We start from the raw sequence: 17,441 nt of genomic DNA on the forward strand, positions 1-17,441 counted from the left end.
CCCCCACTCTCCTGGTGGTAGCGTTGCTGCCCACTAGAAGAGTGTTGCCAGAATTGACAGATAGCCAGTCCGAGCCTGGAAAAAGGTGTGGTTGTCCCGCCCACACTGTTTGATTGGCATGTGACAGTAGCTATGAAGAGAATAAATGAAATGAAAATATTAACGACTGCGATGTTTTGCAGTACATTTGCACTTTCTGATCCAAAGTTTAAGACGCTCCTCCTGGATTCTCTGCCCTGGCTGGTATGACAGGAATGCTGACATGGCAGCATAAAGGGATCTCATTGGCCGGTCGCTGCCTGGCAGACAAATGCAAAATTCCCCCCCACTGCATTGTGGGTGTTGAAGGGAAGGCTCTGTTCTGCGAGAGAACATATTTTGACCCCTCGGCCCTCGGCCTGCACCCACGCACACTTTCTGGTGGAGCGGCGTGCGCACACACACACACTTACTGTAAAGGAAACACACATGCAGAAATTTGGAAAACGCGCCGTTGCAGATGCATGCACTTCCTCTTCACACACACACACACACACACACACACACACACACACACACACACACACACACACACACACACGGCTCTCTTAGCACAACAGCAGCACTGTATGCAGAGCTGTGATAGTCTTCTGTGTCCAATTATAATGGCGGACAGCAACGCGGCGTAGCATCCAGAGCGCGCACACGCTCACAACACTGCACGCAGATAAGGTTTAATTGGAAAATGAGCACACTCATCGTTTTATGTAGCCTTTCAAGTTCTCTCTCTCCTCCTCCTCCTCCTCCTGCTGCTCTGTCTTTCCAACTCGCTCTGACTCACACTCTCCAACTCTGTCTCCCTTTTTCTGGGGAACTAACTCTCCCTCCATCTCTCTCCGACTCTCTCTCCCTTCCTCCTCATCTCCGAATCCCTCTCTTCATCACACAAACACACACACATTTTTAAACAGAGAGCGTTCTGATGCAGGCGCACTGCCAGCTAATCTTGAGGGAATAGAAGAAGCAGAAGATGCTTCCTCTCCTTCTTCTTCTTGACGAGTAGTTTTGGGATTCCAGAGTAAAAGTTTTGAGGATGCTGCGCAGGAAGGTCTACCATGTTCAGGTTGGGAATGAAATCATGATTTTTTCTTTTGAATTTTGGGATAAATCAACTAGTTTTTGTGCACAGAAAAACTTCAAGAAGAGGTTTTGTGTTTCTTCAACGGGGACTTGTCCCTCTGCGGACAAAAGTGCTTTTCATATAAACCAAAAGTGTAAAAGTAAGCTGATTCTGGCTCCACGTGAGGTCAGCTGAAGGACAACTATTGAAGTATTTTCACAAAAAGGTGATAGAAATAAGAATGAAATGAAAAAAATAAACGAGTATGAAAAGCAGAAACCATCAGTTTAGAATAAAGACATCAAGTTCATGTGAAGTTGCAGCACCGGGATTGACTCAAAGTGTTCAAAGGGATCAGAGAACATTTAGATCACAGGAGAAACTGCAGGAAACTTTCTGGAAACTACTTATAATACATTAGTCGGTCTAATGCCGCAGCCCACCTTCACCGTCGTCACTGCTTTCTATTTGTTCTATTCCTGTCTGTGTCCTATTCTTTGGCGCAATGACCCATTTTCCCCCCTCAGGTATCATTAAAATTTCATGCGATCCAATTCATCTTAAAAAACTTCCAGCCGGTAAAACATTCTTTCACAGGGTGTTTTTTTTCTCTCTCTCTCTCTTCGAGGACACTTTGAGAATTTAGCAGATGCAGGAAAAGTGGATTAAACACACGTGAGCTAACCCAGCTAACCAAGAGTGTGAAGGCAGAAATAAAGAGTTAGAGCAAAGTGGCATAAAAATGGCTTAGCGGAGAACAACAGTTGGTGCTTTTGTGTTCATGTTATTAAAGGGCAAACTCGTGGAGAAATGTTTTTTGTGAAATGAAAGGAAGTCTGTGAAAATGGAAGAATGCATTGAGAGAGCAAATTCCATGTGTGCCTTAAAAACAGATCTGCTGTCTTGTGCAGACAATCACTTGCTGCTCTTTGTTGTACAGACCAACTTGTGTTTTCATCTGCTGGTCAACATGTGTTCGTTCAGACACATTCAGTCATTTATTTTACTTCAGACTTCTGTTCTGAAACTGTACATGAGTTAGTGCATATTTAATCACTCAATGTATTATATGCATTTTTAATTAGTGGGTCATGGGCCAGATGTTACCCTTTAACTCTTTGACCTTCTGATCATTTTGTTTGTTGGCTAATTTTTTGAATGTGTGATTTTAAGTTATACCTTGACAGGTAGCAGACTTGTTATTTCCTTACAGCAGTTCTGAGTTAGCAGCACTCAGGTAAAAGCCACGTGGAGATGCAGCACTGAATTGATGCCACGTCTCTCAGTGCCTCCATGCTGATCTTTTGGTATTTTCCACTCCATTCCCAAACAAAGCTTTTATTTCCTTTTTCACTTTACAGAGATTGTTTTTCTTTTTTTTTCAAAGCCCTTGGATCCCATGTAGCGTCTTATCGGGAGCATTTCCAGTAATAGATTGTGCAGGTGGGGACCACCACTGTCAGAGGTACCAGCTGATTCCAGGCTGAATATCACATCTTGACATTTCAATGCTACCAAAAGGTTCCATCCACAATGCATTAAGTCCCGCGTTACGGCTCAATCCTGGTGGTTGCTGCTTTGAGGGAGTAAATCACTCATTCAGATCCTGATCCCATTACTGAGCACTCGAGCAGTGAAAAAGTGAATTCCTGAAAGATGGCTGCTATTACCAAGAAAATGAAGTGTGTATGCTCCGACAGGATTTACCACTCTCTACTCTCTACTGTGTGTGTTCGCAGGATCTCCAGGCAGAGATCGACAGCCACACGGAGCTGTATCACTCCCTGGATGAGAACGGGCAGAGGATTGTAACCTCGCTCAGGGACTCGGAGGACGCCGCTCTGCTCCAGAGACGCCTGGACAACATGAGCCAGCGCTGGAACGACCTGCGCAACAAGACCCTCAGCATGAGGTGAGGGTGAAAACAGTGGGGACGCTCAGACTCAGTTCAGAGTTAAAATAAAGCAAACTTAATAAAAAAATGCCTGTGTTTGTGTGTTTAGAGCCCACCTGGACTCAGAGATGGCCCCGTGGAAGAGGCTCCACATGTCGCTGCAGGAGCTGCTCAACTGGCTGAGGCTGAAGAGTCAACAGCTGGAGCAGGAGCCGCCTGTAGGGGGCGACGTCCCCGCCGTGCAGACGCAGCTGGACACACACCGGGTAGGAGGAAACACACACACACACACACTGCGTGGGACACAGACAGACACACTGTTTGTGTCTGCAGCATTTTTTGTTTTGAGGAATTCAAAATTCTACTTATTCTGGAGCTGTTGGTAAAGTTGGCTGAGGACACAAGGCACGTACAGTGTTTAAGCTTTCAGTAAGGGACTGCAGAAAAAATATTTGTATGGTGGCAGGGTCAGAAAAATGGGTTATCTACATCATTTTTTCGAGTTGTTGGAGGGGAAGGTCTTGCTTTTGAGATCTGTCATGATCTGTCTGTTAAATACAAAGCTACAACCAGCAGCCACTCAGCTTAGCTTAGCACAAAGACCGGAAACTACAAATTGCTAGCTTTGCTCAATCAGTCTATTAGCATATGAAAGCCTCAAAACAAATGGTAACTGCTGCTAACTGTAGCCGCCTTTATCTAGTTAGCTCATTAAACTATGTAGCTAGCCGACTCTGTCCTGATTGGGAACTTGGCGCACCAGGGGGAGTGTATATGTTGTTTAATATCAGACCACCACCTCGTGTGGCCGGTTAGCATGCTAACATCATCATTAATTAATGATTTTATAATTGGATGATATTTCTTCACATTCTCTTGATAATTAGTTTCTGTTTGAATGTTTTCGACTGACAGTTCTTACATGCTGTAAATCTATGTTCAAATTGGGGCCCTGATCTTGTTGTGCCTAACCCATGAGGAAACAAATCATACTCGTGCCACTGAAATGCAAATCACAGCGGCACGTGTCAAACAAGTGAAGCTAATTTTCATACAGACCCTGATCACAAAAAATAGCTGAAATACTTTGCTGTTGTATTTCTCTCGAAAGTGCAGCTCAGAGTCACAATAAAAGGAAAAACACTTTCATGGACCTTCAGCTCAATGCCACTGCAATAAGCAGCCAATAAAATGAGCCAGCTCGATACTTCCATATTAAAAAAAAAAAAGTTCTGTGGTTTCATTGCAAAGGCAGCCATTTATGTCTGAAGCAGACTTCATGTCTCTCTGACTCACATTATGCAAATCAAAGGCTCCCAATGAATGGGAAACATTCGGACAGGTTAAATGAAAAACCCATTTCGTGCGCCGTTTTATGCAAAGAAGCGAGATGATTGGCTCTGCTGATTTGGTCATTTTGCGAATAAAATTACTATGAGTCTGCAAAATGTCGACTTTGTGCGGATACGCATTAGCAAAAGGCTTTTAGTCGAAGCATTTCACAATGAAGGTGGACGTGTTTTATGTTTTATTACGAGGGACACTCACATATTCATCACTTATTTAACAGTTTCTGTGCGTTAACACTGAATACATGACAACTTTTCGCTCTTTTATTATAATTATGCAGAGAACTTAATTTATTACATCTTGCGAGTGATGTGTTCGCTCCTGAGGCTGTTTTTTATGCATCCCTGCAGCAGGGGCTCTTAAGGTTTTTTATCGAGGGCCTCAAAATTGAAATGATCTCAAGAAAAACCAAGCTCATTAATGCAGATTGCACAAAACAGTCATTAAAATACTTCAGTAAATCACCTTCCTTCACATTTCAGGACCTGCTGGTGAAAAATACACACAAAAGGCGTGACAGCGACAAATATCCAGGTGTTGACAACATATTTATCATGCTGTTGTGACATTTTTCTTGTCATTACTTGGTACCAAAATATGATCAGATGGTGTTTTTGTAAACAAACTTCCACAGGTTGTTAAAATGAGAGAAAATGCAGTGCTTAAAGGGAAACTGTAGCCCAGAGCAGTCATATAAAAAGTCTGAATTGAATCCAGACATGACATGTTTTGTTTGGTTTTGTGCATTATTATTGTTGAATGAGCAATGAATTCAGTGGCCTCCTAACCGGACAGTTCACCACAAAATTAAAGATACATATTTTCCCTCTCGCGTGTAGTGCAATCTATCCATCTAGATTGTTTTGAGGTGAGTAGCTGAGATTTGGAGATATGGTTGGAAGGATGTCTGCCTCGGTGCGTGTTATCCAAAAGAGCAGATTTAATGACAAATTATACGTTGATTTTATGATGTTTCAGGAAGGTTTTGTGATTTAAACACTAAAGTTATATTCAGGAGAGTTCCGCAGCTATATTCAAAATTAAATTCAATGAAAAGCTGAAGAAAAAACAACTGTAACACAAACTATATGAAACTGAAGCAAATACAGATAAGTTAAATTAAAGTTTTTGTGTCTGTGCTCCTGTTTGTCGTCACAGGGCTTCAAGAGGGACTTGAGAGCCAAGGAGCCGGTCGTCACCAAGGCTCTGGATGACGTGGGAATCTTCCTGTCTGAGCTGCCGCGGGAAACGCCTTCACCTGAGCAAAGAGGTAACACACACACACACACGCCAACTGTGATTAACTTCAGACAATTCTTTATTTTCCTTTCCGAGGCTCGCAGTAATATTGTCCCCCTTCAGCACTTCTGACTCGCTTTGATGTTTTTTTATTTTTTTTTATGCCGAACGGATTAAGAGTTAAGCAGCATAAGCTCTTTTGTATCGTTACATTTACATTTGAATGTACGTCGCACCTGCCGTTTAAATGCAGGAAATGCCGGAACTGGCTCATTAATTAGCGACATTCTCTGCCCGAGCAGCACCTTAATCAGCCCTCACGCTGAAAAGGAAAATATGAAGAGAATTTAACCAACCCAAAGCTCCTCTTCCTCTCATCTCTGACTCACCAGGTGAACTCTGGACCCTGGTAACAGCCTGGTAACAACCACACACGGCGGTTAACATGCACACACTTTTCCCGCAGCGCCTCCTGCACCATGGCAGCAGCCCGGTTACCAGGCTCATAGAAGACAGCTGAACTTTAACTGTGGCCCATTAAATCCATTCAACTGCCAACTCAAACCCACTCGCAGAGCGGGGGAAGAAAGGGTGAACTCCAGCTGCTAATCACTGACACACTGAGGGAAACGAGCACTTACTCTCTCTTAGAAAGTCACTCCGTCTTGGCGATTAGACCTTCGGCGGGTTTGGCGTCTTTAAAAGCAGAATTGACGCGAGCTTTCTTTCAACTGGATGACATTTTGCTTGGTTTAGATTTAGCCGGCTTCCCTAAAAGGAGAGCGTGCGTCTTCAAAACCAGCCTGAGTGGTTTGACATATAAGTGAGGCAGTCTCTCAGGAGACGCTCTTCATTGTCAAAGCCGGCGCTCATGTTTTTGTTTGTTCTCGCGGCCACACAGTGGAAATCCGTCTGCAGGGGGCTCATCTTCTTCTGTTAAGTAATCAAATTCACGTATCAGCAGGGATTTTCTACTATTCCCACTACTGTGCTCTGATGCAAATGAAAATATTCTTGCATTTTATTAGAAGCGAGATACTTTAGATACTTTAGATAAAAAAGTAGGGTTTGTTGTTATATTCGAATTGTAATTTAAGCTCAATATGTGCATCTGTCAGTGCATTAAATGACAATATTTAAATACATGAGGTCCAGTCATGTTTGCTTTTTTTATTGTCCAACTTTCAATCTCCCTCAGATATCAGCCCGGAGGAGCGTGCCCAGAACGTGGGGCGAGTCCTGCGCAAAGAAGCGGATGATGTGATGGTCAAGTGGGATCGGCTCAATGCCGACTCAGCCGACTGGCAGAGGCGGCTGGAGCTGGCTCTTGATCGGCTGATGGAGCTCCAGGAGGCGGAGGACCTGCTGGACGGCCAGCTGAGACAGGCCGAGATGGTGAAGGAGGCGTGGGAACCTGTCGGCGACCTGCTGATCGACTCGCTGCCGGAGAACATCGAGAAAGTCAAGGTCAGAACTGAGAGAACTGAGTGCTGTTTGAAGATTTCAGGTTTAATTTGTACTGAAGAGTGACTGAAATAAACTTTCTTCAAGGGAAGCGGCACACAGCAGAGTTAGCGCACCAGCATCGATCATCCGCTGTGTCACACACAGTGAGGGCGCCTCACGTTGCATCCATCCTACTTACTGAAAGCCTGTCGGTGTTCTCCATACATCAGCAGGCATTAAATAGGCAGAAAAGAGGGTTTACATGATGGTTGCATCTGTTTCTCACTGCTAGAAACTACACAGAACCGAACTTCTAACAACCTGTCTGTGTTTCCCATCTGTCCTCTCTGCACTGTAAACAATCCAGCACAGAACAACAACCAATGTGTGTGGTATCGTGTGTGTGTGTGTGTGTGTGTGTGTGTGTTGCAGGAGTTCCAGGACGAGATCGCTCCGATCCAGGATGACGTAACACACATGAACCAGTTGGCGTCCACCTTCGGTCCGCACGATATCCAGCTGTCGCCTAGCAACCTGGAACGCATTGATGATCTGAACACGCGCTGGAGGCTTCTACAGGTACACACACACACACACACACACACACACACACACACACACACAGACACACACTCACAACATGCACACACACTTACACATTTATTTTGGTTTTTTTCTGCAGGTGTGTGTGCATATTGTATGTCAGCAAAGATGCATGCTCACAACTTAAAAACTATTTATTATTGAAATAATGTTTCATCTGTAAGTCTCCACAACTTTGCGGCTTTGTCAAGACTCTTCAGCCAAATGTGGTCCTTAGTCACCACCTGTCTTTAAAGGAAAAGTTCACACAAAAATGAAAGTTCAGTTACTATCTACTCATCACAATGCTGATGAAATGCCAATGACTGGATTTTCATTTTTGGGTGAATTTGTCCTTTAATACCAGTGAAAAGACAAATGTCTGATGTCTTAATGTATTTAACTGTGTCTGTGTGCCCGTCTGCGAGTACATCCGTCTGTGTTAATTCATGGGAAGGCTGTAATAAAGACAATAAGAGCACACACACGCGCACACACACACACACACACACACACACACACACACACACACACACACACACACCGTGTTGGTGATCAGAGGCAGTGCAGGGTGTGCCTCAATCAGTCTCAATAAACCCAGTGGCAGCCACACGGGAAGTCAGACAGTGATTGTTACCGGGGGTGACAGATAGAGCCAATCAGCTGCCAGAGAGACGCGACTGATGCTGCGGAGTCCCGGGGCGGAGACGGGCGCCACAGTGACACCGCGGTGACGGGACCAGACGGCCAGTCTCTCTGAAGTCAGCACCTGACCAGATGCTCAAACACACACATACACACACACACAGACACACACACACTCCTTTGTGTTGTGGTAAAGGTGAGAACATCAGTGTAGTTGATGAAGATAGACAGAGGAGGAACGAAAGAGGTGATTCATGGTTGGTTAAGAAACAAACTAAATTGGCCTGTATTTATCAAACTTTGCAGAGGAGCACTTCCCTAAACCTGAACGATAAATCTTTTTAGGAGAGTTTACAGCTCGACAGTAAACACAACCAACACTCCCCCCTGCTCCGAGCAAATACGATCGATTGCTGGGCAGTTAACAGCGCTTACTAGCTAATGGCAGCTATAGCTAGCAGCAGTTAGAGATTACTCTGGTGACACGCTGCCCCCTGTATGTTTGGAGTATGAACTGGTCAGGTGGCCAATTCTTACATATTGTGCATGTTCAACTAAGAGATTATGTGTCATGACTAGGTAATTGTTATTTATTGCAATCACTCCAAAACACGCTCGCACTGGGAACACGCTAGTGCTAGTCACTATAAGATAAGATAATCCTTAATTAGTCCCACAATGGGGGAATTAGCATTGTTACAGCAGCAAAATATAGATATAATTATGGGAAAAAAACACTAATAATTAATTAGTCAGAAAGATATTACCAAGAGGAAAATAAAATAGTAAGAAACTGTTAGCAGTGTGATAAATAAAGGCCTTTTCTCTCTTTACACTGATATCCCCGAGCTGATTTAAAATGGTACGAAGGGAATTTAGTGGTTCGTTTGGACAGAAAGGAGGATTTAACTGCCAGTTTTGAAAAACGTCAGTTTCCATTGCAGGTGGTTCATTGAGAGCAGAATGTTTGCCCAGGAAATTTTGGCTTCACTTTTAATGGCAGAGTGGTAGATAGAAATCTGTGTGTGTGTGTGTGTGTGTGTGCTTTCATGTTCTCTGTTTTTCGTTAATGTGGCTTAAATTTTAGGTGAGTGCTTTTGTTGGATAAGTGTGTGTGTGTGTGTGTGTGTGTGTGTGTGTGCATGGTACCTGCACATTCGAGTCACTTTAGGTGGTTCGCAGTGTTCCTAAAAGGGTCGAAGCTGATTGGTCGGCGCGGGGGACGCGGTGCACTCTGTGTAATTGCGCCAAATTTCTCCCCCCAACAGTCTCGCTCCTCTCGTTTGTACACTTCTGATTAGGTTACGGCGGATGCAGGAAAAAGCAGCTCAGGCAGGAATGGATTGGGTGAGGTGGACTCAAAGGTAATTTTCACCATTTCTGGTTTCATGCCAAGCCAAAAATAACAAAAAAAGGGACTGGTCATCGCCGTCATATCCTCATCTTCATCTGTTCTTCGTCTCATACCATGACGCACATACGCTTACACACACACCCCCCTCCTCCGTCTATGTGTCATCAGTGGGCCTTTCTCGTTTGGGTTGTGGATGAAAGGCTGGATGGTTAATCAGCCAATCTGTCCACTCAGACTGGATAATAGCTCATCCAAGTCCCTCCGCATCAAGACTTCTATCAAAGAAAGTTGAGACGCCTTTGAGCCTCCAATGATTCACTTTTTCTTTTTTACTTCCTGGAACAAAAAAATCTGTCGCTAATCAGCGCCTGCCAAAGCTCCTTCATGCTGGCCAGAGCTACATGTGTTGCCTGGGAACATTAGATCACTGGACATTGTGTCATGAAGCGTCAGTGATTATAGACGCACAGCAGCTCCTCCGGGGACGTTCAGGGTTCAGCTCGCTGGTGCCGGACTGAAACCATGCCTGCTGCTGTCAGCTGGCCTTTAATGGGAATTATACATAAGATTATAAATGGAAGCCACAGATTTACAGAATGTTTCCTCAATATTGTTGGAAATTATCATTGTCATCATTGCTTAGGCTGACAAAATTTTAACATTTTTAACAGTGTTGAGACACATTTGTCTCATAAATAATGAACACAGACTTGGTTCAGCAGCAGGTCAGAAGTGATTTAGGAAATTCTGACCTTTAAATGTCATCCGCCCAGGTTGTGTGAGTATTTGTTGGTTCAATTTTGGGAACTGCATTGGAATTTCCCAGGAAATAATGGGAAATATAATGAAGAAAAATGTAAATAAAGGGGTTGTTTGCTTTAGAAAAGGGACTGTTTATTTATAGAGCACATTTAAAAACGAATGTTGATCCAAGTACTTTAAAAACAATAAAATAAAATACAAAGAAAGAGAAATGGAGTAATAACCAAAGAGAGGTCAAGCATGAGATAAGTCTACATTTACTCTGTCATAAGCGGATAGAAAAAAAATAACTCTTCCCAAGTCAGATTTAATAGAAAACCTTTCTAATAGAAATTAAAATATGACTTGAGTTGAGTCTCCAATCAAACGCAGCCCGTTCACTCCAGTAATATAATCAAGTTCTGATTAAAAGCCCGCAGTGCTCCGGCTCTGACGGTGCGGTCGTGTTGGCATTAGTGTCAGGAGAGAATTCACTGTTTGATTGTAATTTGACTGAATTCCTTTTTAATTGGAGGCTGAAAAATGGATCTGTAGATGTGACAGAAAAGAGCGCGGCTGAATGAAGTGCATGGTTACAATTCAGTTACAGGGACAATCGCCAAATACTGCTTTTTGACAACAAGTTCACTATTAACAGGTACTTTTATTTTGAAAATGTAGAAAATCCACCAAAATTGCCAAGCTAAGCTAAATTTCCCAGGAAGTTTTCTGGTGTTTGTTTGCGTATTGCCCTACCCCTTTGCAGATTCCTTGCAGTTTTTAGGAGATAAATTTACAACAGCTAAACAAACGGGCCACAGTGTGCATTTTATGAAATCACTCATGAAGCCCTTTTAACTAAAGCACTGTTCTGACCAATTTTTTGACTTTATGACGCTGTATTTCAACCGTTAACCTCACAATCATTGGGACAAAAAATTGAATGAGCTGCTGGCGTGGTACATTTTGTGAAATCCTGCCTGTTTGTATCGTATAATGTTGTGCAATGTGCTGGTGTCTGGTGAGTCCTTCAGTGTTTGGCATGCTAGTCACTAGAAGAACAACGAGGGTTCCGTGTCTTGCTCAAGGACACTTCAACATTTAGACAGAGTGAACGAGGGATCGAACCTTGCAATCGACTGACGACCTGCTCAACCTCCATACGTGCTATATTTGTAGGCTTTGTACCATTTTTTACATAAGTTGCCAGCCTGAAATATATCTGTTCATTACCTAACTGTAGGTGTTGACAGCTTGTGGGAGTCCTCCGCACCTGTACCAAGTACAGGTGTGCAGAGGTCATTTCCCTGCACTCTGATACCACAAACAAAAACAAGCTTATTTTCAGCTTGAGCTTGTGTTTGATTTAGAGTCCTCCGTGTTACACCCCAAGGAACGTTCAGCACTTAAATCATAAAAAAATCCTCAAAGGTAAATACAGGGTTTCCACGCCAGCGATGCTCACATCAGGTGTATGAGGTTGTGAAATCAGTGCCAACTACAACAGGATTTGGATCGATGACGAGCTAAGAGTATGCAGTTTAGATGGCGATCTGTGAGCCTGGAGATGAGTGTGTGTGTGTCTGTCTGTGTGTGTGTGTGTGTGTGTGTGTGTGTGTGTGTGTGTGTGTGTGTGTGCGTGTACCCCACAGGGTTTAGCCCCGCCCCCTCTGTGTGTAACTACAGAGCTGTGCTGATTTGGCACAATTATCTCAACTCCATCTAGATCGACAGCTCATTCAGAGCCGAAGGAGACTCGCAGGAAGACTCCATCCTTTGTAATTCCTCCACTACAAATTCAATTATCTCTCTCCATGCTTGTTTTTGTGGTTCCTCGCCTCGCCTTCCTCATCCTCTGCCTGCCCATCCTTGTATTTCTACTCATTACGACTGCTTTTGTTGGTTTATTAAGTATATTATAGATATAGATATCCAACATGTCACACGCAAAAACTGGAAGTAGTTCATAATTCCGGGAACATTCAAGGTGGGAATTAACAGGAATAAATACAAATTTGGGGGAATTTCTGGGAAATAATGTGAAATATCAAGATGAAAATGTAAACATAGGCGTTATTTGTCAGTATGTTATTTACAGATGGAAACATTTGTCAATCTAAATGTGTTTACCATCTTCCTCCATCAGATCTCTGTCACAGAACATCTGAAGCAGCTGACGGACGCTCACAGGGACTTTGGCCTTCTGCACGGTGAGTCAAACACCCTCAACACACACCTACCTGCATACATCAGACTGTTGACAGTTGACGAGATAGTCAAGAGGCTGTGTGTGTGAGAGAGAGAACGAGATAAGGTGGAATGTGTTCGACAAATTGAGGCTCCTACCTCCCGACGGCGTCTCACTCAGCAGCACTCAATAAGTGACGTGTTAGCGAGAGAGGGAAGAGTGACACAGCGCCGGGCTGTCAACGGGTCACTGAATAACTGAATATGCGATGAGACGGAGCGAGCTTATAAAGACCATCAATCGTTCAGCTGTTCAATGAGCCTATGATGGTGTATCGATCTGTTTATGCAACTTGTTTTTCTAGTTTTATCGCTGAATTCCAATATGACGAGCAGTTAACCCGATACGACCGAGGCTCTCATCCGTATCACAGTCACATATTGATGAAAGCGTATGGATGAAAGTCCCGCATTGATTATTGCATTGATGAAAGAGATGTTTATAGGATGGTCTCTCCAGTCGGATCAATATCAAAATCTACCCAAAATAACACGGACGCTGTGTAAAGCCAATAAAGCTTATCTTGTTTTTCTGTGGGGCGTTTTTTGTTAGTTTGTTCTGTTTGTAGTTTGTTTGTTCTTATGCACACTAGATCGCTTCCTAAACTCACAACAGCAACCATCCAGTATCATGGCACAGCAGGCATGTAAAGCTTTGAAATCTCAACATGCTAAAGTGAAATAACATGCTTTATATTTTGCCTTCTCAAATCAAAAAATACAAGAACAAAAGCACAAGGAATGGATTTAACAGTGAGTCTGTCAGCGCTAACGTCAGCACTTTCTTCTAACTACTATATTTCTTAGGATGGTAAATCCTAGCATTGCATTCAGGTGAGACAGCGTGTCATTATGCTGTAGCCAAGATGCTACTAGTTATATGAGAGTTGAGGCTAATGTTAGCAGCTCTGTTTTGTTAGTTACTGGAATTGGGGAAGTTTACACTCCAGCAATCCCAAAAAACATTACAAAAAGATCAGCTAGTCTTCATCTTAAAAGTTGTAAAAGTGAAACATTATGTTCAAAATGATGAACCATAAAGCATAAATCCGACCTTTGTGCTGTTTTCGAAGTATAAGCAGGTGGTACCTGTTTTATTCTTAGTATTTTAGCATGCTAAAAATTAGTGTTGATGTGGACTTATATTGCACAGTCATTTACAAGGTTCTTATTTTTAAAAGGTTCTGTAGGAGACCAACAAAAACTAGCAAGCCAGCTAGTGCCGCTAAAATCTGCTAGCCACATTTGTCATGTCATCCAAAAGAAATTGGCAGTTACCGTGTAGAAATGAAAATCCTTTGTGTGAAATCGAGGACGTGCTGTTTCAAAATTGACAAATAATTTTTAGTGGTATATCCATCGAAACGTGCCTTTTTAGCAACTCATTCTGACCTTCAGCTAACTGGGTTTGCTGGAAGGTCACTTGGAGGTCACAACAGACGATATTATAAGCAATAATTATAAAATTGTTTAACTTTGATGGATGGTGATTATGTACAGTTGGTGTTTGTTGGCCAAAAGCTTTCCAACAATTTTAAATGTCTGATCAGCTTTTGGAGTCGGTTCAGTCATTTTTTCTGTGTTGACGGAGCGATTTATCTCACATTTGGAAATTATAACATGCAGCAAAGAAAACATGAGCTTGTGATCACTATTAGTTTCTCCAGCCACGTATGTGACAGTGACTCAGAATGCATTAAACACTGCAGATTAATGATGCGTACACTTGTAAGACCACCAGGATGATTTTTTTTGTCATTTAGAGACGTCCACCTGGAGCCACTCATCAAGCGGTGAGCTGTTTTTCCTCATCAATTCTCTTTACTTTAATTACAGCTCATCTGCGGAGTAATTAAAAGACCACAGATAACAAAAGATCACAACATCGCTCACACGCTCGTGGCGATGATTAAAATTAAAGAACCACGGGGGGGCTGGTGAGGAGAAAAACGAAGGAAGGGAAAAACAAAAAGTGACACTTGAGATACAAATGAAGTGGTTAAATAACAACTCCGTACATATATTATGCTGTCAGGAGAAAAACATAAATTATCATATCCTTTGAAAATGAAGACACCATCCAGATGTCACATTTCATGATGTATAAATGATCTATCTGGCTTGATAATGGAGCTGTGAAAGATAAAGCAGGGCAGATAGAGATGGTGATGGGGTTATAATAAAGATGACAGTGATGATGATGATGATGATGATGATGAGAGAGCATTGAGAGCGTACACACTCTGCTGTGTTGATATACACCGCGTGTGTGCTGGCAGTTGTCCTGCGATGCATCGCTTCTGTTTTTAACTGCAGCAAATTTCACCCGCGGGGCACAATAACGCTTATACAGCGGGTACTTTCAGCCAAGCGCTCTGATTGGTCAGAGACGCATTCCAACTGTGCTGACAATTCCCAGAAAGCACAGCCCCGCTTTAACGGCTGGCGTGCCAACTCTTGTGGGCACAATAAGTGAGATAATTAGCAATATTTCTTGTTTTTCTGCTGTTTTTCATTATCACGTATATTACTTTGAAGCAAACTTTTTCCTTGCATGTGATGGTTTTTTTTATTTTTTTGGTTTAACTGCTGCACAGACATCGCCCGCATGCTTTTTGTTGGACCTACAGGATGTTGATCGTGCAGTAAAATAAAATGTGTCTGTGTGTGTGAAAAGTAAAATAGCCTGCAGACAGTTTGAGTTGTTGTTGTGACCCTTGTTTCTCTGTCTCAGCAGGATCTGTAGAGAGCCCCTTTGAGCAGGGCGTCTCCCCGAACAATGTGCCCTACTACATAAAGTAAGTACTGACCTCTGAGCTGTGGCCCGAGGATGCTACTTATATAACAGCTCCACCAGTTTATATACAAATCCCATCGACTGTATATGAAGATAGACTACGTGTTTACTACATAAAACAAAATATCCAAGATACATTTACTACCATCTTGCACTCCAGTGATGGGACAATGGAGAATTGGCTGATAGCAAGTACGACTCGGACGCCTTTTTATAGCATCAGATATTACCTTTGCTGCAGCCAGCCACCAGGGGGCGATCGAGATGTTTCTGCTTCTTTTTTAAGGAACTGGCATGTCGTCTATCTTTATATATGGTTGGCACTAGTTCTAATCAGGTTGAAAGATACTCAACACAACTCAGCAGTCTGGTTAAAGGTGTAATGTGTCAGAACTGGCCACCAGCAAATATCTCAATAGTAACTGCTTACTGTTGCTAACTGTATTCTGCTCATGCATCCATGACTGAAGCTACTGTTAGCTTGTTAGCTCAGTTAGCCATACAGGAGCTTAGGAGCACTGTGAGAAAGAGGTTATCAAGCCCTGGGCTAGCAGGTTAGCATGCTATCATAGATGCCACTGATGTAATGTCCGAACTGTTATTCTTTCACAATCTGTTGACAATCGTAGATCATTTTTGAATGTTTTAGACTAAAATTCTTACACATTGCACCTTTAAATGTCATGGAAGGAACACAAATCTGTATTTTGAGTGCGCTAACATTTAACAAACAGAGTGGAGTGTGCTTTGCATAATGCTAAAAGTGGCTAGAGGCTACAATGTGAAGAAATGTCTTGAAATGTGTTTTTTTGTAGCTCAGTGGGGCATCTGTCGACTTCTACCATCAGCTTTTTTGCTGAACTAATGTCACTACCAGCGGGCAGTATGTCTTCTAACTGTTCAGTTAAGGATAGCGATGAAGGACTCCACATCCTGGGTCTAAGATGCTGAACTTGTAGATATATTACAAGGGCTTGTAGACCTAAATCAAAACTCTTCTCCCGTGCACCATGCTTTATTCAACATACTTTTTTCAAAACACAGCGTACTCAAATATCTCTTGATGTCCAGAAATCCAGAAGGACCAACTTCTCTCTAAACTTCTTTGAAAACCTCCTCGCTTCCTGTATAATGGATGATTCATTTCCATGAAATGTTCTGCAACGGGATAAGTTCCTTTCATACATCATGTTGCACTTTCATGTTCTGCTGTTCTTTGTTTGAGTTCTCAAATGAGTGATGTCGGTCCTCTCTTAACATATCCACATGGAATAGGATGTGTAGGACTGGAAGAAAAGTGGGACATAAAAGTCCTAAAACTGCTTAGGAAAAAAAAAAAGCCTTTTTCACCCACTGAGAGGTTCAGATGAAAGACAGCTTTGAAAAAGTTTGTTTTAAAGGTTTGAATATCAGCTCATTCATAATTATCTTGTACATTACAGTGTTGCTTTGTACAGTAATTGGTTATCTTTAAGTAACATGACACCACCCGGTGAAGTTGGGAGAGTGAAGACATTTGATGAAAGTTCAGAGCACTGGACACGTTTTAATTGTAGTGGACTTTCAGTGATGCGCTGCAGTTCGATCAATGACACGCTCAATACTTTTTCACCTTTAGGCTTGTTTTGAATGCTGTGATACTCACAAACAGTAACACAATCACATTTCTATCTCATGAATTTATCTCAATAATGTTCCTCGCTGGAAAATAATACCATCATAATCTTTATTGGCTCATTTAGCTGATTATGTAGCAGTTGGCACACAGTACAAACACAGAAAAGTCATATCCCATTGGCTTGAATGATGTCCTGTGTAATGTCCCGGCCAAACATCCTATCCGAGATGCAGCTGCAATGTTTTCCCCTGATTTTAAATAATTTGGCTTTTGTAATATCCAGTGGTGGACTCAGGATGTTTGAGGGGCAAGGGTGAAAAAAATAAAAAGGATGTATTTATAGTGAAGAGAGGGTACTTAATCACATTTTGTCACTGGAAGGGCATTCAAGAGGGCACTTTATCTTGTTTTATCTACCAAAGGGACTTC

General features: G+C 42.5%; 1 protein-coding gene across 15 annotated transcripts in view; it reads left to right on the plus strand.

Annotated features, from left to right (window-relative positions):
• dmd (dystrophin) overlaps positions 1-17,441 on the plus strand; it is a 282,422-nt gene that overhangs the window by 218,516 nt on the left and 46,465 nt on the right. For 7 of the 15 annotated variants that reach the window (XM_037091716.1, XM_037091705.1, XM_037091714.1 and 4 more), the window contains 8 exons: positions 2,839-3,011; positions 3,103-3,259; positions 5,502-5,613; positions 6,781-7,049; positions 7,461-7,607; positions 9,557-9,619; positions 12,497-12,560; positions 15,332-15,395. In XM_037091716.1, the coding sequence (XP_036947611.1) occupies positions 2,839-3,011; positions 3,103-3,259; positions 5,502-5,613; positions 6,781-7,049; positions 7,461-7,607; positions 9,557-9,619; positions 12,497-12,560; positions 15,332-15,395 (1,049 nt within the window). The remainder of the gene's footprint in view (positions 1-2,838; positions 3,012-3,102; positions 3,260-5,501; positions 5,614-6,780; positions 7,050-7,460; positions 7,608-9,556; positions 9,620-12,496; positions 12,561-15,331; positions 15,396-17,441) is intronic. The other 8 variants (XM_037091712.1, XM_037091720.1, XM_037091717.1 and 5 more) reach the window with 3 other exon arrangements.

The sequence above is a fragment of the Acanthopagrus latus genome, chromosome 24 (genome assembly GCF_904848185.1).
Source record: "Acanthopagrus latus isolate v.2019 chromosome 24, fAcaLat1.1, whole genome shotgun sequence".
Taxonomy (NCBI): Eukaryota; Metazoa; Chordata; class Actinopteri; order Spariformes; family Sparidae; genus Acanthopagrus; species Acanthopagrus latus.